General features: G+C 29.3%; 1 protein-coding gene across 1 annotated transcript; it reads right to left on the reverse strand.

Moving 5' to 3' along the window:
- Positions 1 to 14,721: 14,721 nt before the first annotated feature.
- Positions 14,722 to 24,015, reverse strand: LOC129920685 (lysophospholipid acyltransferase 5). Its single transcript, XM_056002169.1, has 4 exons — positions 23,512 to 24,015; positions 16,419 to 17,153; positions 16,066 to 16,358; positions 14,722 to 15,961 (listed from the first exon to the last, which is right to left on the reverse strand). The coding sequence occupies exons 1-4, from the start codon at positions 23,624 to 23,626 to the stop codon at positions 15,656 to 15,658; spliced, it is 1,449 nt and encodes a 482-aa protein (XP_055858144.1). The 5' UTR covers positions 23,627 to 24,015; the 3' UTR covers positions 14,722 to 15,655.
- Positions 24,016 to 25,450: the final 1,435 nt, after the last annotated feature.

Here is a 25,450-nt window from a genome sequence, read left to right on the forward strand (position 1 = left end):
AAAAAATTTTTTTTTTTTTGTTCAAAGCATTGTTGAAAATATTGTTGGAAATGACGAAAAAAAAATACTGTAAAAGTTTCAGCCCTTAATGTTAACATTTAGTACCGCCGCATCGCAATTTTCTATTTCCCATACGATTTGTATGGGAAAGATTGTGTATTTGTGTTTAGAATTTTGTATCTTTTAAATGGTTCATCCAAAAGGCTTGACAAAATCATTTTCTTTTATAAAATTGTCCGCTCTACAAAAAAGCTCTTATTAATTTTTTTGATTTACCCCCGCGTTTACTTTTTTCTCATTTTTTTTTCCGATTTTTTGACGAAATTATTATGTTTTTCAAAAAATTTGGCAAAATTTTCGAATATTTGTATTCTATGTTGTGTTTTGGTTTCACAGATCCTTTTATATAACTCACAAACCCCTAAAACTATCATATTAGATTTCTTCAATAAATTCGAATTATTCATTTTTTCAACTAAAAATTATTTTAATTAAATTTTCGCGTCCGTTTTTTTTTAATTTCATAAATGCAATCTTGTAGAGCGTTCAATTTTATACAAGAAAATGATTAAATCTAGCCTTTTTGATGAACCATTAAAAAGATACAAAATTCTAAACACAAATACACAATCTTTCCCATACAAATCGTATGGGAAATAGAAAATTGCGATGCGGCGGTACTAAATGTTAACATTAAGGGCTGAAACTTTTACAGTATTTTTTTGTCGTCATTTCCAACAATATTTTCAACAATGCTTTGAACAAAAGAAAAAAAAAATTTTTTTGAATCAGTCTAATATTATATACAAAGGTCAATCAATAATTTAATATTCATTATCACTGGATTCGTCTTCCAGGCTGGTTTCAACTTTGTCGTCATATCTCGTGTTTCTGTTAGCAAAAATGGTTGTGATACCTACATGATAATCTTTCTTTCGTATGATATAGGTCGTTTCAAATCAAAAGTCCTGACTCTGAGTTTATTTTCTCTCTTCCAATAAAATTGATTTGAAACGACCTATATTATATTATTAAAAAGTAAACGTACCTAAAGTCATAAGTTTTGCAAGAAAAAAATACCCCAAATCTAAGAACATTACGTAATGAGCAGACGATCAGAGCTTCTATATTTATTAAAGATGGGGCTTTTGCTATAAAGTTAAGAATGTCACGTTATTCCTCGATACAAAAATTTGAGTATTGGACCGGTCTGGAAATTCTCCGATATTGAATTCCATATAAAACGTCTTTTAGGGCTTATTCCTTTTGGCACGTTATTTTTATCAAATTTAGATTTTTTTAAGTCAATCCACATAATAAGTGTAAGTAAATTTGACAAAAAAAAACTAAGATATTTCGACAAAAACGTTAAAAACACCAACATGAACCAAAAAATTGTATTTTTTTTTTACTGTACGTGCATGCTTTATCGATAATTTTTGCTATATTCCCCATGAAAACCGTCAGATTATATGTTTTTCGTGTTCCTGATAAAATTCCCTTCAGAATGAAAAAAAAAATTAATCACGCTCGAGTATTTCGAGGTGACGTTTTTTTTTTACAACTTTGAGCCTCTCCCATTTTCTTATGCCACGCTCAAATTGTCAGATTATTGAAATATACACTTTTCTGGATGTACTTAACCTACCATTTCTTAATCTGACGCACTCGAGTATTTCCGAGGATCGATTTTTTTTTTACTAATCTGACGGGCTGCCCACAAAGAACACCACTGTGTCAAGCTTTTTTATTTCGTAGGAGTAGGTACATTACTGAGTACAAGCTTTCTCCCCATATGATTTTCTGACGCGCTCGAGTAACGCGCGAGATCCCTTCCTGGGCTCTCCTACTATCATATCTACTTTATTAATAACGAGCTGCACTGAGAAAAAAGAAAACACCAAAAGAAATACCAAATTAAGCGTTTTCTTAAATCATCGCTAAAGGGTATCAACTTTGCAGATAAAGAGTTACCGTAGAACATTTTCTTCTTAGAATATACCCATGAATCATCCCTCAAAATGTTCTTATCTCATTCCGGGACACCCTGTATTTATGTATATGTAGTTAAATACAAAAGAAATTAGTTAAATATGCAAAAAATGAAGTTAAATATACCAGAAGTAAACTTATCTTTGAGTTATTTTCTCTGTGTGGTGAGACAAATTGATTCGGTGTGTGACCAAGGTCTAGGTTGTAAGGACATCAATTAAAAAATATATAGGTATTATATATTACATAAAGGGGGAGTGGGGGCAAGACCGCCCTTTTAGTATTTGGCTGTCCAAAAAAACCAATTCATTAAGTTTATTGTGTTATGTAGGAGCTCGCATTACACGGTGTTACAAAAATGAGGTTTCAAAATATACGCGGGCGGAGACCTATCAGGTTTTGTAGAGCTAGTCGCACTAATTACGAAACGGTATTTGAAAATCCCCTAACACCCCTAAAATCTGGAGTTACGGGCAAAAAACGATTTTTTGGACCTTCCCCCATTGAAAAAATTCTAGCTTCGACAATTTTTTACCCATTTTCGATTTTAAATTTTCTCAAAAACTAGAAGACATAGAAACATATAGTTTTCACTGTTCGATAATTAATTAATTGAGGCAGTTTTCTGTGTGAGTAGATTTTTTTACTAAAATTCACAGTCTGGACAAAAATAGTATAAAATGAGTTTAAAAAAAATTTTTTCGCCTATTTTTAACTTTGAAATCGATTATTTCAAAAACTATTGGTTATATTAAATTGATTTTAAAATAAGAATCAAATGTACAATTTTTCCTTTCGGAAATGGTATCATTTATTACTGTAAGTGTTGCCGTTGTTTCTTAATAATTTTTTTTTATTTTGATAATTTTTTTTTTTAGAAAAATGCCCCTCCCACCTAAACGGGGAGAGATAGACCAAAGAAAAAAATGTTTGTATTGAGCTCCTCTACAAAAACCCGTTATCAAATCCTGGCGCCCAAGTTATCCTACTACGTGCCGAAACAACATTTTTGTTCTATACCTAAAAGTTCGAATTTCTGTATCTGGGTTGAAATCGAAAAATTTTTTTTTCTAAGCCAATTTTGAAGTGATTTTCATAAAAAATACCTCGATTGCTTGAGAAATAAATATAGTTTTAGAATATATTTTTTAAATAGCATGTTGTTTAGAAAACATATACTTTAAATTGATGCCGAAGTTGGGCAAATGACGAAAAAAATGGAATTTTTGAACTTTGACAGCTTATAAATTCTAAGTGGTTTAACCGAGTTACATGTTTTATACATTGTTGAAAAGGTATATTTATCTTCTATCAAAAACTGTAAAAAAAACTGTAAAAAAAACTGGAAAACGGGTAAAAAATTGTCGAAGCTAGAATTTTTTCAATGGGTGAAGGTCCAAAAAAACGTTTTTTGCCCGTAACTCTAGATTTTGGGGGTGTTAGGGGATTTTCAAATACCGTTTCGTATTCAATGCGACTAGCTCTATAAAACCTGATAGCTCTCCGCCCGCGTATATTTTGAGTGTTACACCGTGTTATTTTTAACAAAAATAAAAAATACTAAACAAAATAAAATGTTTTCCAAAAACATCTAACAAAAAACCGCCCTATCAAGTTTTGCTGTTTATTGTAAGACCATTTCTTTCACTAAAAATGGAATCTATTTGCAATAATCACACACGTATGCTATATTTTCATCGGTTATACTCCACCACAGGCTTCGTGGGACCATTTGGTAAACAAGATGAATTTAATCCATCCATCGTTTGAATTGGACTTAGCTTAACAGCTGCAGAATACAGTCTGCAATGTCCTATTCCTCAAAATCACACTTACAGTTTTATTTGGCGCCTTTGGCTTGCCCTTTTTGACTCCTTAAACGATGACCTTCTTTTTTTTTTAATTTTTAGCTACCAGACGGTCTTGCCCCATTCTGATCTTTTCTAATATCCTGTTTTTTTTTTTTTTTTTTTTTTTTTTATCTTTTCGATTCCTTCTTTCACAAAAAAATACTTTTTAGCATAAAAAAAGAAAAAGTTAAAAATGTTTATTATTTCACTGTTAAAAGTACAATTTACTTTTCACATGAACGAAAACGATTTGATGAAAAATCACAAAATTCGTTACGACCGAACTTGCTCATACTCACTAAAATCTATGAAATTGAAATATTTTATAATTAAAATTGGTATGATAATTATTTTTTGTACAGGTGTCTATGTTTTTCAAATTCCACATGTAATCACTTTATTTCAATTCGAAGACACGCAAATCAGGACAAAAGTGGGTCTCGCAAGTTCGTCTGTCTGTCTGTATAAGGAACTAAAGTTGAAAAAAATTATTAGCAGCATCAGGGTGGTGGGAAAGTTTTGGATAAATGGTATATGAAAGGGAAAAAATAAACTGCCCACAAGCAAATTGGGGGAAAAGGGATGGGTGGGCGAACAATGGGGGTGGGTGTCAAAAATCGTGTTTTTTACGATTTCTGTCAAAAGTAGACCTCCTATCGAAAAAAGTTAATGACAAAATTGTAGATCTATAATTTTTATCATTTTTTATATAACCTCGGGTATATTGAAAAAATAAAATTTATTTGTTTTTGATTTTTATCTTTTACAAAAATGGTTTGATTTTAACAAAATGTGATTAAAAATTACTTTATATTTTTTTAGATAATGAATTTTTGAGATAATGAATTTTCCAACCACCCATATATGGAGCTTAGGATGGGTCAAAAAAATCGAAATTCTTTTTTTTTTTTTATTTTGCAATCCGAAAAATCGATTGCTAGACACCTCTAGAATATACACAACAAATATTATGAGGTCAGTGGCGTATCCAGAAAAAAATGTTGGGGGGAAGGGGCTGAAAAATGTTTCAAAATTTTTTGATAAGGTAAATGTACTACAAATTTGTCTCTTTTTTTATTCATCTTTGATCGAGAGAAAAGCGCTGTGCTGCGGTACTGAAAGTCGTATAGTAGCATTTTACTGCTCCCGACAACTTCGTACTACTGTCTCCTTTCACATTCAAAGTAGCTATTTTTTAAAGTTCTTGTATCCCAAACATTTTACAAACAGTAAGGTGTTTAGAAATCTTAAAAAAAAAAACACTTTTTCGTTCGAACTTTTTCAAAACTGTTTACAGATTTATTCCTATCACGTCTAGTTTTTGAGCTTTACTCATTACTTTTTTCGGTATAAATGCCCATATTTCCGCAATTCGACCGAATGTAACTGGCATCACTTTTCAATTTCACGTGAAATTGATCTTCGATCGATTTCGAAAACTTCGAAAATGCTTCGAATTGTCAAAACTGAAGGATCATCCATTTTTATTTTGTTTCTAAAGTTAAATTACTACTACTTTGAACATGGATGCAATTTTATTGGCAACTTTATTGGAAAAAAGTAGAATTTAAAAGAAAAAATAAGAAGTCACATTTTGCGAGACATATGAAATATGTAAGTGAAATGCAGAACACGGGCGATATTATTGCAAATTTTCAAAGAAAAATGAATTAGATAAAGTGTAAAGCGAATTAGGTTGCAAACACAGAGGCATGATATTTCATGCCTCATGTGTTTTATGTATTTTGTATTAAATTAACAACAAATAAACATTACAAAACAATAAAAATATCAATTTTGATAATATTTTGTCCAAAAATTGGAAATTCATTGAAAAAGATACCAAGTTCACGAGCAGAAACAAAGCGAATTAAATTCGATCAGAAAATCGAAATAAGCGCAAAAATGTAGAACACCTAATTTCACTATCGGCAACGCAAGTGAATGCTCAAAAAGTGAAATACAGAACGTAAAAGTCTCAAAAACTAATTTTCAATGAAATTCTTTTGATGTTTAATCCGAAATATATATTTTTTAGTAATATGTTCCTTTTTTAATACAAATCCAGAAGCACAAACTGGAACTTGCTTAAATAAACCATTAGTTATGTTGACCACTAGGATATTGAGATATAAAAAATTTGTATTTCCAATATCTTTGAGAAAAATATTATTTTTGAAAAAAAGTAATATACTCAAGACAATAAAATACGACGTGATTGCATAAGAAGCTTTGCAAAATTTAACGGTGATGTAATTCGACGTCAAAACAACAAATTATTTGAAGAATTCTGAATTGGAGTAAAATCCTGAAAATCCCAAACGTCAACTAAGGCACTTACTCAAACAAACACAAACAACCATTTTAGAATTTGGAGGTGGCTCGATCATTTGAGCTGCCTCTAAATCTCTACGATTTACGAAGAAGTTTCAGTTAATCATGTAGATTATGATGAAATCAGCTAAATAGTAACATGATTTAAGAGGCTTGGGGGGGGCTTGAGCCTCCTGAGAAACCCCCCCCCCCCCCCTCAATACGCCACTGTATGAGCTCTATACTATATTAGCCCCACAGGGCTACCTACGTCACTGCCTCCCACACTATATTGATCTTTGAAAACATCATTCTACAAACAATTTTAGCATCAAGCCTCCTAATTTTAAGTAGTTCTTAAGCATTTTCGTAATTTAGTTGTAAGGTTTTGTTGTTAACATTAGATGTAAGTTATTTTTTTTACCGACTTTCAGAAAGGATGAGGTATTCAATTCATCTGTATTTTTTTTTTTTTTTTTTTTTGAGCTGAGGCTTAGTGAACCAATTTGGATAATTCTTTCTGTATTGGAAAGCTGGTGCCTGCATTGTGGTCCCATTTTAATTTCGGTTAGTTCTGGCCATAAAACCCAGTTTTGATCCATGGAAGTCGGTTTTGTTTTTTTGATAAAAATGATTATTTCATTTTTGATTTTATTAAGCTATCTTAATGTTAGGGGCCCTTTCTCCTTCTCTCTGCATATGCGTTTGTTTCTAAATAAATAAATTAAGATTTGCATTAAGAATCTTTACTAAGCCCAATTTTTCACCAGTCAATTTAATTTGAAGAATTATTGTACACTTGTAATAATTTTTGTTAAACATTTTCAAACTTATTTTAATTATCATATTATTCATGTGAGGGTCTATTTTTAATTACTTTTAAATTTCTGTGTTTTTTCTTTAAATTTTTATTTTGTTTTTTTTTTTATTATTATTAAATTCGCTTTCTAGTTTCATCGACACAAAAAAAAAATAAAAATTATCACAGAAATTCATTTTCAAAAATATCTTTAAATGCAAAATAAAATAATTGAACATGTAAAAGCTCTCTCTTTCTCTCTTGCCACCTCCCCCCTAAATTTCTTTTATGCTAACTTATATATTATCACATTTAAAGTAGCGTGTAATAAAAATATATTATTATGGCAACTAAATAAAAATAAAACAACTTATGTTAAAAAAAAAAATCTATTTCACCACGAAACACAATCTGGCGTTTTAATTTTGGATTCTCAAAATATTTTCCTTCAAAAAATACATTTTTTTTTTTTGTTTTGTCTCTACGTCATGCACCGATCGACATGCAAAAATCCTGTTTATTATCACTTAAATTTCTAGGAATTTACTAAGGGTTGTTTTTTTTTTTACTTTTGTATCTTATAAGATGTAAATCTTAAAATTAAGTTGATATCAGTAAATAAATGAAAAAATAACTTCAATTTTTTAAATGCTTTTGAAATTCTCTTTTTTTTCTAAATGAGACTAATATTTGCAAACAAATTGAATTATAGTTTGAAATGTTCAGAATTCAATAAAATTATTAAAATAATATTTAATTTAATGGTTCTAATTGAATCGAATTTTTTTGCTGATGCCATAAACATATTTTGCCAAACAAAGAACCCCTTCAGAAATAATAAGTACCAAAATTTGAAAAGTGAATCATTTCATTTTCAAAACAATACACCCCTACACCGTGACAAATTTCATTATTTAATGAAATCAAAAAAAAAAAAAAATATTTGCATCATTGGCAACTAAATGGGATCTTGACCGATGTCTCATAAACAGCTCAGAAAATACAAACTAAGAATTTCTAATTAATAGAGGTAGGATGTATTAAAATAGCTTAAACAAACAAACAAAATAAAATAAAAGCGAACTAATGAGTTGAGACAAAAAGGAAAATTAAATAAAAAAGAAAAAAAATTGTTGTCATTTTCCTTCAGTTAATTGGGAAACAATTTAAATTACAAATGAGGCACCATACATTTATTTGTTCTTTTTATTTGCTACTCAAAGCAAATCAAAATCGATATATCACAAAATGCAAATATGTGTGTAGGTTTTTGAGAAGTACAATATTTTTATTTTTAGATCAATGGCTATAAGCTTTCATCTAATTTTAGTTTTCATTTTTTTTTTTCTACATTTTTTTTTTTTTGTTGCTTTTATTTCAAAGTGACTTACATACGAATATTTATGTCTAACATTTTTTCTATATGGGCTAAAAATAAAAATAAAATAATAAAACCATATATACAAAATTAGGTACATACATGTATGTATAGTGAATGAAAAACAAAAAAAAAAAAAAATAGAGGTGTACGTGAAAATCAGAGACAAAAATTTTAAAAATTTAAAATTTAGTTGCATATGGCACATGTAGTCTCTTATTATTATTACCCGAATGACGAATAGAATTCTGATGAATATATTGATTTAAAATAAATAAATGATAAATTGATGATGATGATGCACCTGTCTATCCTTGAACCTTACGATAGGTTGAGAATGAGAAAGCATTGGATTTATATTTTTTTTTTTTATTTAAAAATAAGAATTTAGTTAGTTAAGTTGATTTAAGTTAAACAAAATTTTCATATTTGTTATTAGTTTTTTTTTTGGTTTTTTTCAAGGTCTATTTTGGGAATTGAAACGTTTTTCTATACATGAGTTATTTTGTTTTCAATTTCACCACTTGATGGTAATTGCCCGTTTTATTTAAGTGTGAACATTTTTTTAAGCAAAAAATTCTTACTCATGATATATGAGATGAGATCTTGGATTCTTTTTATGGAAATTTCAATTTGTGTGTTTTCGGCCTTTCGGCAAACATTTGCCATTATGTCATGGTAATGAAATTTTGTTGTTGTTGTTTTTTTTTTTGTCTTAATATACCTATTGAGATTGTACTCATTGTCGTACTAACAAAACGAACTGCGAGGTCTTTTGAGTAAGGTAAAGCTGGCTATGAACCTTGCATGAAAAAAATAAAAATAAATTATTTTTGATTATAGGTAAACAATGTATTTTTGAATATTGAAGCAGTACATTTTTTTTTTTTAATTGAGAGATTTTACTGTCAGCATATCTGGGAACTAGTGGGTAGATGACATGATTTTTTGCATTTTTTTTCGTTCACATAATTTGCATACATATTAAATACAAATTATGGACAGCGTGAGCCAATTTCCCATTGCTGTAGACATTTGAATTTCTATTATAATAATCTTGATCTTTGTATGTCAAGATTTCAGTTTAAATCTATTTTGATTAATTTGTTGCAAAATTCTGTTTAAAACAGTTTTTGTTGAAAATTTGAATTGATATTTTAGTATAATAAAGCAAAATCTGTTGATTGTAGTTTATCGTAGATTTGAATAAATGAATAAATAAATTATAGTTCAAATCTGAAAAATACATTGACCCTCAAATTTTGACCTAATTTTTTTCTATCAATTCTCACCAACCAAGCAGCACATTATCATCATAGGTAGCATCATAGAACAAATTAGTTGAGTTGCAACTTAATTTTAACATAACTGCTCATTATTTTCAAATATATTTAAACTCTATCATAATTTGTATTTTTGTTTGCTGTTGAAATTGGACATTTGTTTTTTTTCCGGAGTGTGTAAATATCTAAACAATCGAAATTAAGTACCATACAAGAATAAGTCATCAATTTCAAAAAAAAAAAAAAAAAAACAGCTAGAAAATCTTATTTTAAAATAAAATTATTTATTATTACACAACAAAAACAACAATTTATTTATTAGATTTGTTTTTATTGAATTAATTGGAGTAATTTATTCTTAAAATATATAATTTATTATTATTAATACAAATCTATACTTTTTTTTAAATCTATTTTCAATAAAGTAAGCCTAGATTTTTCTAGAAGGCGCATTGCAAAGTGAAAAATACAAAATAAGAAAAACTAAAATACTTAAATTTTTTTTATACTGAGACACTTTTTATTTATCCTTAGTCTTGAATCTCTATCTCATGTTCAAATTTCCATACAATAAAATATCATTTATTAAATAAGAAAATTTTATAAATATGATAAAAAAATATTTGATCCAAAATTTTAAGAAAGTCCTTCAAAAATATTAAAGCGAAATTAAAAAAAATAAAAACAAAAATTAAGAAAAATTTTTTTATATGAAAATTAAATTAAATATGGATTGAAAGTAAGGTTTTCCAATCGGGACGTAACAACTTCGGTCTTTCACTGACCATTGCAATGTCAAAACAAATTCAGAAATGACAACATTTTTACCATTTTGAAGGTCACGAACTAACAGTGTTTGAAATTTATTACGATTCATAGCATATTTTGCTCCTGCTGCCGAGAGAATATTGGTGCCGTTCAAGCGTCAGTTGGATTTAGCAACAATGTCCTAATTACTTTGTTTTAATTCAAATTAATAATACAATTTTGCAGATATCTCTCAAATGGTCTGCGTTTGGTAAAAAAAAAGAATAATATAATAATCAGGTCATTATTAGAAAACTTGATAATATATTACTGTGAGCAAAAAGTAAACTCAAACCTTCTTATATTTTTCATATCCTATTTAATAGTTTTTATTTTACATCAATTTCTCCCATAAAATTTAATGCAACTTCTCTGTTGAAGAACAATCAGAAATTATAGAAATCAAGGATTCTCATTTGATGGCTTTGCAAGATATAATTGCCATCTCGATTGAAATTTTAGAGTCCTTTTATTTCAATAGCTCCTCGAATATAATGAACCTTAACTCGATGAAACTGGATTTAGTAGTGTTGATCAGGATGATCGAGTATATGCCCACATATGGTACACTTTTAAAGGATGTACAAACGACGATACTACCGATTTAAAATTAAAAAAATATATCCTATTAAAATACCAATGGAATTTAAATTGAAATTATCCTACTCGTTTTGCCCACAGTAAAATAAGTATTTTCAAAAAAATTAAATAAAAAAAAATCATAAAAATGTTTAACAGAATGACAATTCCGAAACATAAAAATATTCATACAAAAAATCATTCCGATTTAGAAACATCAGTTGTTTTTGGTACAACAATATAAATAACATGACTTTATAAATAATAATTACAGTCTCTTTTTTTTAATTTGTTTTACATAAGCCTTTCTCTATTTTTTTTTTTTTTTAATTTCTATCTTTCAGCATCCAGAATGATGTAAGTACTAGAAAATTTTATTTTTATTCTAATATACATTTTTTTTTTTTTTACTTTTTATTGTTTTTTCGACAATATTTTATTTACAATTTTTTTGTGTTTTGTGTTCAATATTTAAATTTTATTTTATCATTTTTTTTTTGTGTGTTTCTTTATTTATTTATATAATTAATATTTATTTAGTTAATCTTAATGTGCATTTGAAAGTAGTTTTTTAAATATAATTACAATTAATTCATTACTTGTTCATTTTATGTTTATTATTTTTTTTTTTTATAGTGAAACGTTTAGTGAAGAAGATGTTGATATTTCATCAAAATTGTCGTCGCTTTTATGTTTTAAAACATAGAAAAGCAAAAAAATATCAAGCTATCAAGTTCTTTTTATTTATATATTATATTATTTGAGGTATTCAGGAAAATTTACAGACGAAAAATACATTTTGAAAACTATAGAAGTTTTTTTCTGTACGTGACAATTAACATTTTCGTGTGTTTAAATATATATTTTTAAATTTTTATTTTTTTAATTTAATTTAGAAAATGTACCATAAGTTGGGTTATGATAGTTAAAAATACCAAGTTTTATAAATTTACTGAAACATTAATTGGAGGTTTCACAGCTGAAACGGACTAAGTAAAAAAAAAGGAGAAAAAATCAAAATCTAGTGCCAAAATCTGCGCAAGGTTTGACTCTACTAACGTCTTTCATTAGTTTGATCCAAAAGTGTTTCGATTCAAATTGTCATTTGTTCGAAAAAAATATTCACCATAAGAATCAATGGAAACGTATTTACTTTAACTCGTTATATCTCCGAATTCACTTTTTGTGACTTGGTTCACTTCAGCTCTTAGCCCTCCAATTCTTCGACCTCTATACAATTTGTTGGCTGACCTTGCTGGTCTGTATGTTTTTTTTATTTTTTTTTTATTTTTATGTATTCTCTCAAGACTCAAGAGGTTCAAAAGTTTTGTATTCGTTGAGAATGAATGAGGTTTTCAGCAAATACAATATCTTATAGGAATTACTTAAAAACTAGGCGCTCTGAACAATTATATATGAACAATAAATAAGGCAGATTTTTGTCTGTACGTGACAGTTAACTTTTACCTTAGGCGCTTCCACCTCTGAGTATAAGATACATATCTGTGGTGTTTGATATAAATAATGACAATTGAAAAATGGAATTTTTTCATTTAAGGTTTTCAAATGTTGTTTGTTAAACAGCTTTAGTATTATACTCAAGAATTAACAGTCACCTTTTGACGTAAGTTCAGTTTACATGGCTAAAAAATAGTGGAAATATAGGCAAAAAGTTTCAAAGAATTAGTCTTTAAATGACTATTTTTTTAATGCAGTTATTATGTCTATACCAAAGATCACAGATATAATCTGGCTCTGTGTGGAAAAGATTATGTTATTGATCGTGAAAATACTTGACTAGGCATTTTAATAAGATTATATCGAAGTGAATAGGATATTGAATCATATTCCCTTATTAACCAGAATATAGAAATGAACAAACGAATGTTGGATTTATTACGATCGCAATTGTGTGATGCTTTTAATTTTAATTCGCCAATCATAATGAGAACTTCAATCAACAGTTTTTGTTTTTAAGAATTACTTTATAATTGACTATTTTCTAGAGATATCATATATAAATACATTTTTTTGCAGACGAGCGAGTTTGAATCGAAAACATAAAAATTGATAGTAGTGGATGAAATTTTTCTGCCTTGCTTTTTAATAACCTTCATCGACTTCGTTAATATGACAAGCTACAACTATGAACAAAAAAAAACACACTAACATTAAAAAAATTATTATTTGTGAGTTATAGGCTTGAATATTTTAATTTAATTTCTACGTAAAAGTTCTTACAATTTTTCAATATCACCAAATTAGTATTTTGTTTGTTTATATTTAAGTTAATTTCTTGAAACCTCTTTGGATAAATTTTCAAGGTAATTATCGAAAATATTTTTTTCTTTTTTTCCACAGTAGGTACAATGAACAAAACACTTGTTAATTAAAAAGTCTCACAGCTTTTGAAAGTAGAATACAAATTAAAGTTTTAAAAAAGTATGTGCTATTTCTATGTTCACTACTGAGAGGGTTAAGAAAAGCATTAAACAAAATAGCGGTACTTTTAAGAAGGAAGAACAAATATAAAAAGCAGGATTTTACTCAATAGTTTATTTCTGTTGATAGCTGTGTTATTATGTTTTTTTTTTCCCTAGAGTTTTTCGTAGAGTAATCATTTTTTTAGACGAGGAACATCACAGGCATAAACATCGGATGAAAACTAACTCTTTATTTAGCATGGTGTCCATTAATTTTCAAAATAAAATTTCCTGACTTTCCCTGACCAATTATAAAATATTCCCTGGCAAAAAATTTAAAATATTTCATGAATTCGAACGTTTATTTCATACATATATAATTCCATAGAGTGGCAAGAACGTTTTTTAATGGAATCTATTTAATGTCAGGAAACCTTGTATTTTTCAAAGACCTATCTATCTGTTACCGATTTCATTGGTTTATATTCAAACTATTGAAATAAAAATGATCAACTCTTTGTTTCATTTCATTCAAAAAATCTTTGTATTCCTTATTAAAAATCGTTGTTGCATCTGTACACGTATTTCTTTATCCTCTCCGCGTCCATTTGTTCTTTTTGAGCTACTTTATTGAGTGCGTCATCGAAGGAAATAACATATTCTTCAGATTTATGTATTTACAGTAAGTAAGGTACGATGTCGTATTTGATAACTCATATGATCATTTTGTTTTCCCCAGCTTAAGGCCCCTATTACAGTTGTCAATATAAATTGGTAGATAAACGTAAAAACCTATCAAATGATAGTAATTTTGGTTGTATTGTGAAGATTTGTCAAAATACAATTGAAAATAGGTGCTATTTTTATATTGACGTTTAATTTCACGTTTATTTATTGGTTGGTCGTTTTTTTAGTTTTCGCATTGTTTTTTTTTTTCAAAAAAATATAAGTAGGTAATTAGTTTAATTAGGTTTGTTGTATTTGTTAAATATTTTGTTGATGTTAGCAAATAGAATCAATTTACAGGACTGGTAGAGCTAGTAAAAGAAAACTCTGAGATTTGTAGATTCATTTGCAAAAAATTGGCAATTTGATGGAGAATTTGATATATGTATAGCAAAGTTTTTGAAATCCATAATACCAAGTTTATTTAAAGAGCCATTCACAATAGATCTCAAATTCATAGCAACGACAAAGTTTAGTAACAATTTTGATGATTGTTCACGGTATTACCAATTCATTCATTTTGTTGATTAATATCAAATATGGTGTTAATAGGGGCTTAAATGTTTTTCAAAAAAAAAAAAAAAAAATGATACAGTAAAAAAATCTCTGACCACTTTTCAAATGTATTGGCTTTTCTTGACCAAGATTGTTTTAACTGACTTTCCAGTTTAGCGGACACCATGTTTTAAAAGAAAAGTCATCGAATAATATTTCTTTGATGACGAGCTATTACACTAGCAGCAACATCGAACTGGTTAGATAGCTTCAAAATATTTCGACTAAGTACACTGGTTTCGTTGAGTTTTCTAGCAAAAAAAAGTCTTATCGCTAGTTCTGCATTAAGTCTACGAGTATTTATCCATATCGTTTTCGTATATAAGGTACAAGTATTTAAAATAAAATGGTATAATTTTCCTTAAAAACAGTTGAAAAAAAAATGCAAATTAAAAATTGGTATCAAAGGTGTTTTTTTTTTTAAATTAAATGAATCACAATTATTTTAGTTCAAAGAAATGCATTTAAAAATAAAAAAAAAAAATAACATAAGAGACTTGCTGAAAATTGACATTTTAAAAGTAAAAGCGACTTGTTTTTAAATTAACGAAATTATAATACTCCATAACATTGCATTAGTAAATTGTAGATTGTTGTATCATTTTTCTTGCTCTTCTTTTTTTTATCCAAAAAAATAAATTAATATTTAAAAATGATTCTCTCTATTTGTGGTTGTTATACATAAACCTACTATATTTCTTAGTGTGTCGATTAGTTTTCTTTGTGTTATTGTAAATAAATAAATAAAATTATATTTATGACTTTTTAAAAGAGTTCTTTGTTAAAGTTAAAATACATATCAGATATTCGAAACAACACAATACACAATTAATGCATTGTATTTCTTTTTCTTTTTTTCGTTTTTTTTTTATTTGTTTTTGTTTTTGTTTTTTTTGTTAAAGAACGAGGAAATCGTCGTTATCTAAATTATTTTTTTTGTTTGTTTTTAATTAATTTTGTTTTTTCTCTGGCTCATTGGATGACGTTTTGTCTGTTTTATTTGACTTTCTTGAAAATTTATAACCATTATAAACTATGAGCCAAGAAGCCAACATAACAAATCCATAATAACCCAGAGTAGAATACACATACATGTAACGATCATAACTTAATAAAATAAATGGTATTAAACACCAACCCATAAACATAATATTATAGATTTTTAACAATACAAACGAAATGACCTTGCAGGCTTTAGAATTGTTGAGAATATCGCCATATTTTGGGATTACATCTTTGGCATAAATCGTCTCACACTGTTGATTGATTGATTGATTGGTGTTGGAAGGGAAGGAAAAAAATGAATAAATTCAATAAAATAAAAAAAAAAAAAAACAAAAGAACAATAATAAATACTTACTTGTTTTTCAAATGTAATAATGGCATATTCCATAGCAAATGCTATATAATAACCACTATGGAATCCATGCCAAACAGCTAAAAATGCTAACGCTGCCACATAGCTTATCATACGATTGTTAAGAAATTTAAGTCGTTTATAAATATACTGAGCCACCCAGCTGTTTGTATTCACATTGAACGATTGCACATAATGAGCCATTTTACTTCCTGTTTCAAGCAGAATAAGTTTTATATTTGAACATCCAGACCAATCGGATTTTCCATCAGAAGTTTTTCCAGCATAAGTAAATCCTAACAAACAAAATAATGAATTGACTTACTAAACAAAAATTTATTCTTAAAAAAACAAACCTGTACACATAAGTGCTCCTTCGACAAGTAACCAACATGATATGAATTTGTACAATGCAATTTTACCCCAAATTCCTACTTGGAATAGTTTTGTAAGCATCGATTGATTGCGGAATGCCTCCGTCATAAGATAGCTATCTGGCAACAAAGTCGCTCCCAATTGTCGTACTATCAAATACAATAAACCAACTCCACCACGTTTAAGTCCAGCATTCACAGCACCATCATGCTCATGGAATTCACCCCCAATAAATCGCTGATATCGTCTAAAAGGAAATTGTGGCCCAACCAAAAATGCAGCTGGGAAGAATGTATAGGCGGTAAGTTCAATCAACGATGGTATATAAGACAAAGCCGTTTCTTTTTGATCATTTGACAATTGTTCACGTGGCTTCTGACCATCGGATATATCAAATCCGAATCCAATTAATCGCAACACAAGAACACAATGTGGCATCGTCCAAATTATATCGTAATCATTGCTTTCAGTGAAGATATAACCAATTATGAGGTAACTCATATGGAATAGGAAGTTTATTATTAATAACTGTTGGGGTGCATGATGGAGGAGGCGAACTAACAAATAGGTTACCCATATTGCAATTACACTGTGATAGGAATCAGTGCCGTAGTTGAAATAGCATAAAGCGAATCCACAAGTTGCAAAGAAAATATGTTGCAAAAGTGGTTCGAGTTTTCGCACACATAACTGATGGAGAGCAGCTATCGGGTAACCTGAAAGAAGATTCAAGTATATTTTTATAGCAAACAACACTTCCAACTACAAAAAAAAAAAAAAAACGGAATCAAATAAATTCGTACATTAAAAACTAAAATTGTAATGGATAAAATATTTTTTCTTCAAAGTCTCGTGGTCTTATTTTAAAACTTGAATTTTTTAACTTTGAATTTGAATTGTTGGTAAAAACATAAAAATGCATACAATAGTATTAGCGCTATCTGTCAATAAATTGCACTTAATTTTTTTTTGTATTGTTAAATTTTCCAGATACTCTCTGTTTCAATTTCAGTCTTTTTTTCCTCACATAATTTATTTATGTTTATTGGATCTTTATTAAGTGAACGGATTTTTAAGATCTTAGCATTGACTTAAAGATTTTGTTTCAAGCTTTTCAATGGTACCGATAAGATTCATGTATGTCAATTACAAAGTTTAATTCCATTTTTTTGCTCCCAAGTGTAGTCGTTAGAATATAAGCATTAGGGCAGTCGTTATTTTAAAAAAGTTGGAATTTGTATGCTCCGAAAAGCTCATATGGTTGGAAATAAAAAAAAAATATTCCCCAAGTTAGTATTTTTCCAAGATGTTTAACTGTTTTATTTTCTCAGTTTCTGCTCGGCAAAGAAAAGTGCTTACTGAAACATACTTTTTTCACGGGAAACCCTGTTGTTTTTTTTTTTTATTTGCATTAAAATTTTTAAATTTTTTAACTGAATGTATTATATTTAAGAATATTGTGTCGAGATTTTAGGTCAATTGGAGCCAAATTGGCCAAGTTATGAGTATTTTAATACTATGCTTACGAACGTTTTATTCCAGAGTTCAAAAATTTAAATCGTTCTCCCCACGACTAACGTTTTCGAAGCCGGCGCCCTTCATAACTTTACTACTGCACCAATTCTGGTGAAATGTTCTCAATAATATAATACATTCAATGGAATGATATAAAAATCTATTAGTAAGGGTCGTTTTTGATGAGTTTTTTCAAGGGGTCTTTATTTTCGAGGAGGCAAGCTCGGGCAAATTCTTGAAATGCAAGATTGTTCTATATAGGTTAAACCATGTTGCTGTGTGTTGCGCTATTTTAAAAACACTAATGTTAAAAAAAAAAAAAACAACGGAAAAAGTGCAAATTTTTTAAGTGTGTATCTCAACCCTTTCGTATGAAAAAAAATAGAGTTGCATATACAATTAAATTTTTTTTAAGAATACTATACATAACTTGACTGTCGATATCCATATACAAATTTTTCACCAAAAACAATTTTAAGTATAAAAAACCAACACTTAGAAAATTCACGTTTTTTACTTGCGATATAGGTACTATATACAATACATATCGACGGCCTCATAAGGAAACCTTATAACTCCCAAAATCTAAATTTTACAGGAGAGAAACAACAATTAGAGAAACAACATAGTTGGAGGGTAAAGTGCTTTACAAAATTTGAATTTAAGTCTATTTAGAATGGAATGACTTCAAATTTTCTGGGTAGCTCCGCTGACATATTTTCTAAAAAATGGCATTCAAAAGTAATTTTCGAAAAAAGGTGGAGTTACGAGGTTTCCTTATGAGACCGACGATATGAACATAACAAGTTATGCATTCGTACAAAAAAAAAGTTGAGATAACAATTTTCCATGATATTACGATGATAGAGAATGCAAAAAAAGTGGGTCCCGGAAATCTGTCTGTCTGTATAAGGAGCTACAGCCTGAACGGATGGACCTATTGACTTCGAACTTGGTAGCATTTTTTGGAGACTCTCCAGAGGGTTTTTGGAATTAATTTTTTTTGGACCAAAAATAACGGTACCTGTCATATAAAAATTTCGGAAAAGTTTAATTTCTCGAAAACGGCTCCAACGATTTTGTTTTAAAAAAAAATCAGGTATTAGTTTTTGGGCAAGGTCCATCCAAGGAAAAATTTAATTTCTCGAAAACGGCTCCAACGATTTTGTTAAAAAAAAAACAGGTATTAGTTTTTTGGCAAGGTCCATCCTATGATGAACAATTTTTTTTTGGAAATCATTACTTACGGTACCTGCCAAAGAACCTTTTTTTCAAATCTTTCTGGCAAAATACTAATTCAATTTCAACGAAATTTTTTATTAAAAAGCATTATATAATAAATCATAAATAAATCAGAAATAAAATGTTTTTAAAAATATCTAGAAATTTTTTTAGAAAAAACAAATTTTCGAAAACGAGACATTTTTTTTTTTCAATTTCGGTGTTAGTTGTTGATTAGCGATTTCTTCAAAATGGCATACCAAGTTTTTTTCCAAAAAATTATTTATAAAAAATTAGTTTTTCAAAAAACGACAAACGATTTTGAAATTTTTTATTTCTAAAAATACATTTTAATATATCAAATAAAACTGCATACTTGTTTTGAGGGGCAATTTGATTGCAGATTTTGTTTTATTAGTTTAAAAAACACATTTTTTTTTTTTAATTTTTTTTTATTATATAAGTACCTACATTTCCCAAATTTTTATATAAAAAAAAGTCTTAAAAATTTAAGCAACTTCAAATCTAAGAGCAAGTTCGTGCGACCCAGTCGTGCATTTTATTTTTTGAACGCAAAAAAAATCGTGATTACCCAAATAGTGTAAGTTGCAACTGATGGTATCGCGAACCAGCTTGACCAATTCTATGGGGTTAGGTATTAACAACATAAGCCCAAAATCTTAGAAAAATTCCTCCAAATCCAGTTTTATTTAATTCAAATATATTGGGATGCTTTTTTTTAAAATAATAATATTTACACAAATAAAGTACAAAATTTTAATTTTTAAGCGTATTTATATGTTTTTAGTAAGATTATGTTGTTTTGACCCAACTATTTTTCGTTCAAGAATAAGATTATTTCGAGTTGTGTCCTCAGTGTCAATATGGAATTAGTTTTTTTTTTTTTAAGAATTTTAATTTTTCGGACTTACAGCGATTTATTTTTGTTTTTTAAACGAATCAATCGATTCCCCGTCATTTCCGTCATTGATCAAAAAAGCAAAGGAACTGAGTTGTGCTGTTTTGACCAGAGCCGGACTGGCCATATAACAGACTTGGCGATTGCCAGCTATCCCATAGTTACAAAATCAAAATGTTACAAAACATGTAAAAAACAAGTACAAATACAAATTTCAAACAAATAAAAGGAGCCCGTTTAACAAATGTAGGCCCTTAATCGAACTATTTGAAAGTTATATTTATAATTATATAAGAAATGAAAAGGTTTGGGGCCCTAGGGGTGCATATCTTGTTTCGAGGCAGTGCCCCGGGGCCCCCACGTACATATGCCAGGGCCCCACCTTAGATTGTATTTAAGAAAGAAACAGGATGTAAGAAATAAACAACGAAACAAACAGTTACCTATGATGTGCACTCCGTTTTCTTATTTTCGCCTAAGATATCTATCTTTAAGACTTGAATCAACAGAAACAGAATAGATACAAATTATAGGGTTTTTCGCGTACCGTACTTGTCCTCGGGTCTTGCTTGTACCTAACATTATTGGACCCCTGTAAAAATTAAATGCGTTTTGTAAATTCCAAATACAAATTAAAGTTATTTCAATTCCAAAAACATTTGCGACCTTTTGAGAGCTTTTCCACACAGGGGCCCCAAAATAAATAAAAAGGTATCCTTTTGGATATGCGCAAAATGTTTTTTTTTTTCACCAAATGTATTTATAAGGAAAATGAGGGAGAATGTTTCCAGTTTCAAAAAAAACTCTGAATTTCTGAATGAATGCAAATAATCTGAACTAAAATTCACAATATAATATGTATAATATACAATAAAATTCAGAACTTTTGGAAATAAAAAAAAAGTTTTTAGAATAAGGAAAGAACAAGTCTCATAATTAATTCTTTTGTTTATAAGTCTAAAACTCATGGGCCCTTAGTAATAGGCTCGAATCAAGCAAAACTCTATTTTAACAAAAAAAAAAAAAAATATGTTGCTTATTTGCAGTTGCAAGTTCAAAAATTTGAAAATCATTATACAGAAAGTTATTCCGCTTTTTGTTTGTGAAGAAGTTTCAAATTTTAAAAATTACAAATAAATATATTCTATACATTTTCTTTGAAGGAAAAATAAAGACAACAAAGGCCTCCAACTAAAGTCTTGGCCCGGGGCCCCATCAGCTCAACCTACGGCTCTTGGAGCTCTGTTCGCATACTCTTTTCATGTATTTAATTTTAAGATGTAATTTTTAAAATTAGAAACTTCAAAAGAATGATGTGATGCATTCAAAAATTCGGTTTGGAAGCACCAAAAATCTTGACAAAAGTATAATTACTATCTTTTTCTTTTTCTTTTATTGTAGATAACTTTTTTTAGTTCCGTGGAGCAAGCAGCGACGGCGCACAGTGCGGCGACTAGTGGAAAAAAATAAAAAAAAAGAATTTGCCAAAAATGTGAAGCAAGTATGCCAAATTCAAGGTAATAAGTCTGAATGAATAAATCGACAGTTAATTTATGATAAAGTTCAATTTTCTGTTGTCAGAGATCCTCAGAAGATCAATAAAAAAAAACAAACAATTAGAGTAAGATTTGTAGTTACCGGTTAAAAGACCATTTACTGAAGAAAAAAGGAACATATGATATTTTTTTTGCTAGGTTCACATTCAGGAGAGAAAATATAATTATTCTAACTGCATATTTTTTTTTCTACATATAAATTTAAATTTTTTTTGAGAGTCCAAATCAAAGCTTCTTTGTTCGTGGTAAGTACTAACTTTGATAAGCCATATATTTTGAGAGGGGTCAAATGGGAAAAAAGTGTTTTTATTTAAAGAAAGAAAACAATTATATCTTTTAAAAAAAATAAGTTTTGTCTGCAGAAACTTGCGCTTTCTCTTGCAACAAGTGTTTGTTTAGGAGTATTTTTTACATAATGTGTTCAGCTAGGGAGCTTTTTGATGTTTGTTTTTCCAACCCAACAGCCCGATTGCGTGGTGTTTTGCAGTTAGAAGTCAAAACTAAATATGCAATCAAATTTAGAACCTGAAAATCAAGAAATCTTAGCAAAACACTTGTTTTTTTTTATTTTTTTCCCGAATTCCCATACATACAAGTTCCTGGATCGAATCATGTATACAAAAGTAGGCGTGGCGGGGGCGAATAGGGTCGACACTATTTTGTACTTTTGAACTCGCCTAGATAATTGAACACGACCGACTTAGTTGGTATTGCCATGTTCAAAGGAGAGATCCTGAGAACCCCGTCAAAAAAGCAATATCATATAACGTTCCAACACGAAATAAAAAGAAAGGTAGGCCTAAAAACTCCTGGTACAAGCAAATGCAAAAACACCAGCATTCAGTTGGCCTCAGAAACGGAACAATACAAAACCGGGAGGCTTGCCGCCGATTTCTGAGGTCAACCCGGCGAACCCCACAGGCGGATCACTAGTGTGAAGCAGTAACGTGGGAAGGTTATGATCCCCTCGACATCGAGATCATAACAGCGCCGAGAAAAAGGAAGAAGAAGAAGAACTCGCCTAGATAATCAAATTTCTTCAATTTTATTCAAATTGTGCAAGCCGTTTTCTAGATATAAATATGCACACTCAGAATTGGGCGTGGCAGGGGGCGTGGAAATTTCGCTAAAGTTTGTAAAACGTGTTGTTAAAAACAATTTTTTTTCCAAACTCAACTTTTTTTAAAAATTTGATTTTTTTCCAACATCTCCATACAATCAACGCACTGTGCGGCGGCTTTGCCATCCAGGCCCCTTTGCCCCAGTCCGACCCTGGTTTTGACCAAACACTTACATATTTAAAAGTTTTAAACATTTTTGATTGGTCAATATAGCACAAGTTGGAGTTATGTCATTATGATCAAACATAATTTTAGAAAAAGGAGTTGAGGGTGGTTAGGGCCATTGAATATATTTCGAACTAGTTTACTTAGAGTTATGCTGTTCAGACCAAACGGAAATAGATTTTTTTTTTAAATAGTTCTGCATACTTAACTCATTTTCGAAAAAAAAAATGCACTTATGCTCTTAATACCAAACTCCATAGAATTTATAGACTTCACTTAAAAGTAGCCTGGTTATCTAACTGTTTATGGGACATAAGCTTAATCCTGGAGGGCAAAATTGAGAAATTTGATTTATGACCACGTTTTAGGTCAAAATACCGCACTAAGCTTTGGAGCATGCAAATTCCAACTTATTTTAAATAACGACCGCCTTTATAAGCATATTAAAATGTTGGAGATGTTTTTTCCCTGATAATTATAGTACATGACCTGACTGTGACAACAGCAATTTGCAGGTTGCAGCCGAATGCCGACAACGACACAAACAACATAACAATAAAAAAAAAAAAAAACTTACCAAATAAAATTGACAACAATAATCTGAGTGCAGGTTCGGGTGCTCCAGACAATTCGGCAAGATTTGCAATCAAGCCGCCTCCTCCTTGACTTTGGACAATCGTTTCCGATGCCATTTTAAGTTCAATTGATTTGAACTATCTTCTCTTCTTTTTTAATCAGAAGAAGAATATAAAAAAAATGTTACGTGTTGTGATTTACGTACGCACTTTTTTATTCAAATATGTGACATTTAAAAAAAAGTGGGTTTCTCTTCTTTTGTTCTTCTTCTTGTTTTTTGTTGTTTTTTTTTTTAATCTTTTTTTTTTGTACGAAAATACACAATCACAATTTTATTAGCCAAACAATGATATAATGTTTTTTTATTCTCATATCTGAAGAAGAAGAAGTTCTATTTTATCACAGATTTGTTTTTCTTTATTTTTTTATTTTCTTTTCAATCTAAAAACGACAGCTAAAAAAAGTGTAGGCGTCAAAATGAAGTTGTGTTCAATGTGATTTGTGATTATTGGAATTGAGCTTTTCCAACATCAATTTTTGTTTTATTTACTTCCAATTTGAAATTTCTGTTTTGGTGAAAAGAAAATTGACAAGGTGGCTTTCTTTGTCTGCCTTTACACACGAAAACGCAAATCGCAAGACGTATATAAGAGCAAGGGAGAGAGAAAGCTCGAAAAGATGAAAAAGGCAGATTTTTTACTGTTTCACCAACGCAGAAATATCAAATTGGAAGTAAAAAAACAAAAAAAAAAAATAGTCAATTCTCATCTTATTGGGAGTTTTAAACATTTTTACTTGCTTTTTACTGTTTCGATTTGGACTTAAACGTCAAGGCGACAACAGGGCGAAAAACAAAGTAAATCACACTTATATTACATTTATTAATGGGGCTTTTCCACTTCCTTATTTGTCAATCTCCACTGGTGAAAAGGTAAACAAACATTTTTTCCAATGCCAATTACAACAAAAATGCTATTTTTCATTACAAAAAACGTTTGTTTACATCTTCACAAGCCCCAGAACTGACATTCGCAGGAATGTATACAACATGGTACAAAAAGAGAAGGTATGATCATTAGAAAAAACTCAGTATCGAGAACTGTCAAAACTTATGGCTACTTAAGGTTTTGACAGTCCAGCCCATTGAAATTGTTGTTGTAAACAAATTTGTCTTCGAAATTGTTGTTGCTTTTGACTTTGCCAAATGCCAAACATCAAAACCTTATTACCCCATTTTGTAAGATGGCGGCTCTAATGATCATACCTTTGGTGCGTTCTTTTATTCGACGATGTTAACTATTAGCTGCGTTCCTTTGGAAATATTTATCTACTTTTTAGTACTTAAAGCTGCTTTGAACTACTTTTTCAATATAGCAAAGTAGTTCAAAGTAGTTTTAAGTACTAAAAAGTAGATAAATATTTCCAAAGGAACGCAGCTATTGTTAACAATAGTTAACTTTCATCGTTCCTAAATGAGAAAAAAGTTACAAAGTGTAACATTGTGACTTCACAACATCGTTCCTAAATCCAATGTTGAAGTGTCAAATAGTTACATTTTGTTACTTTTTCCAACTCAGCTCCTGGACTTGAGTTTCAATGTTAATCTGTCAAACACAACTAAATGAGGAAGAGAGGGGATGATGTGAGAAGAGAATTTCTTGTTTGTTTCGATATTTGAAATTATTGAATGCATATTTTTGTTTCAATTTGCTTAGAATTCAATTAAAAAGAATTATTTCAGTACCAAATTAATTCTTTCTTGTTTATTCATTCATAAAATTACTCTCAAAAAATTTTCTTTTGACAGATCAACACAATGTAACATTAGTCGTTCCTAAATCAAAGTTGAAATTTTCTAACAAAATCTAACAAAAACAAATACAACGATTTTTTTGACATAACAACAATAGTTAACTATATTCAATAAAAGAACGGACCAC

The sequence above is a fragment of the Episyrphus balteatus genome, chromosome X (genome assembly GCF_945859705.1).
Source record: "Episyrphus balteatus chromosome X, idEpiBalt1.1, whole genome shotgun sequence".
Classification (NCBI taxonomy): domain Eukaryota; kingdom Metazoa; phylum Arthropoda; class Insecta; order Diptera; family Syrphidae; genus Episyrphus; species Episyrphus balteatus.

Coding starts and splice junctions, on each gene's coding strand:
- LOC129920685 (XM_056002169.1), bottom strand. CDS start 23,626: ATGGCATCGGAAACGATTGTCCAAAGTCAAGGAGGAGGCGGCTTGATT. Junction 17,154..23,511: donor ATTGTTGTCAATTTTATTTG/GTAAGTTTTTTT, acceptor ATCTTCTTTCAG/GTTACCCGATAGCTGCTCTC. Junction 16,359..16,418: donor AGGAGCACTTATGTGTACAG/GTTTGTTTTTTT, acceptor TTTGTTTGTTAG/GATTTACTTATGCTGGAAAA.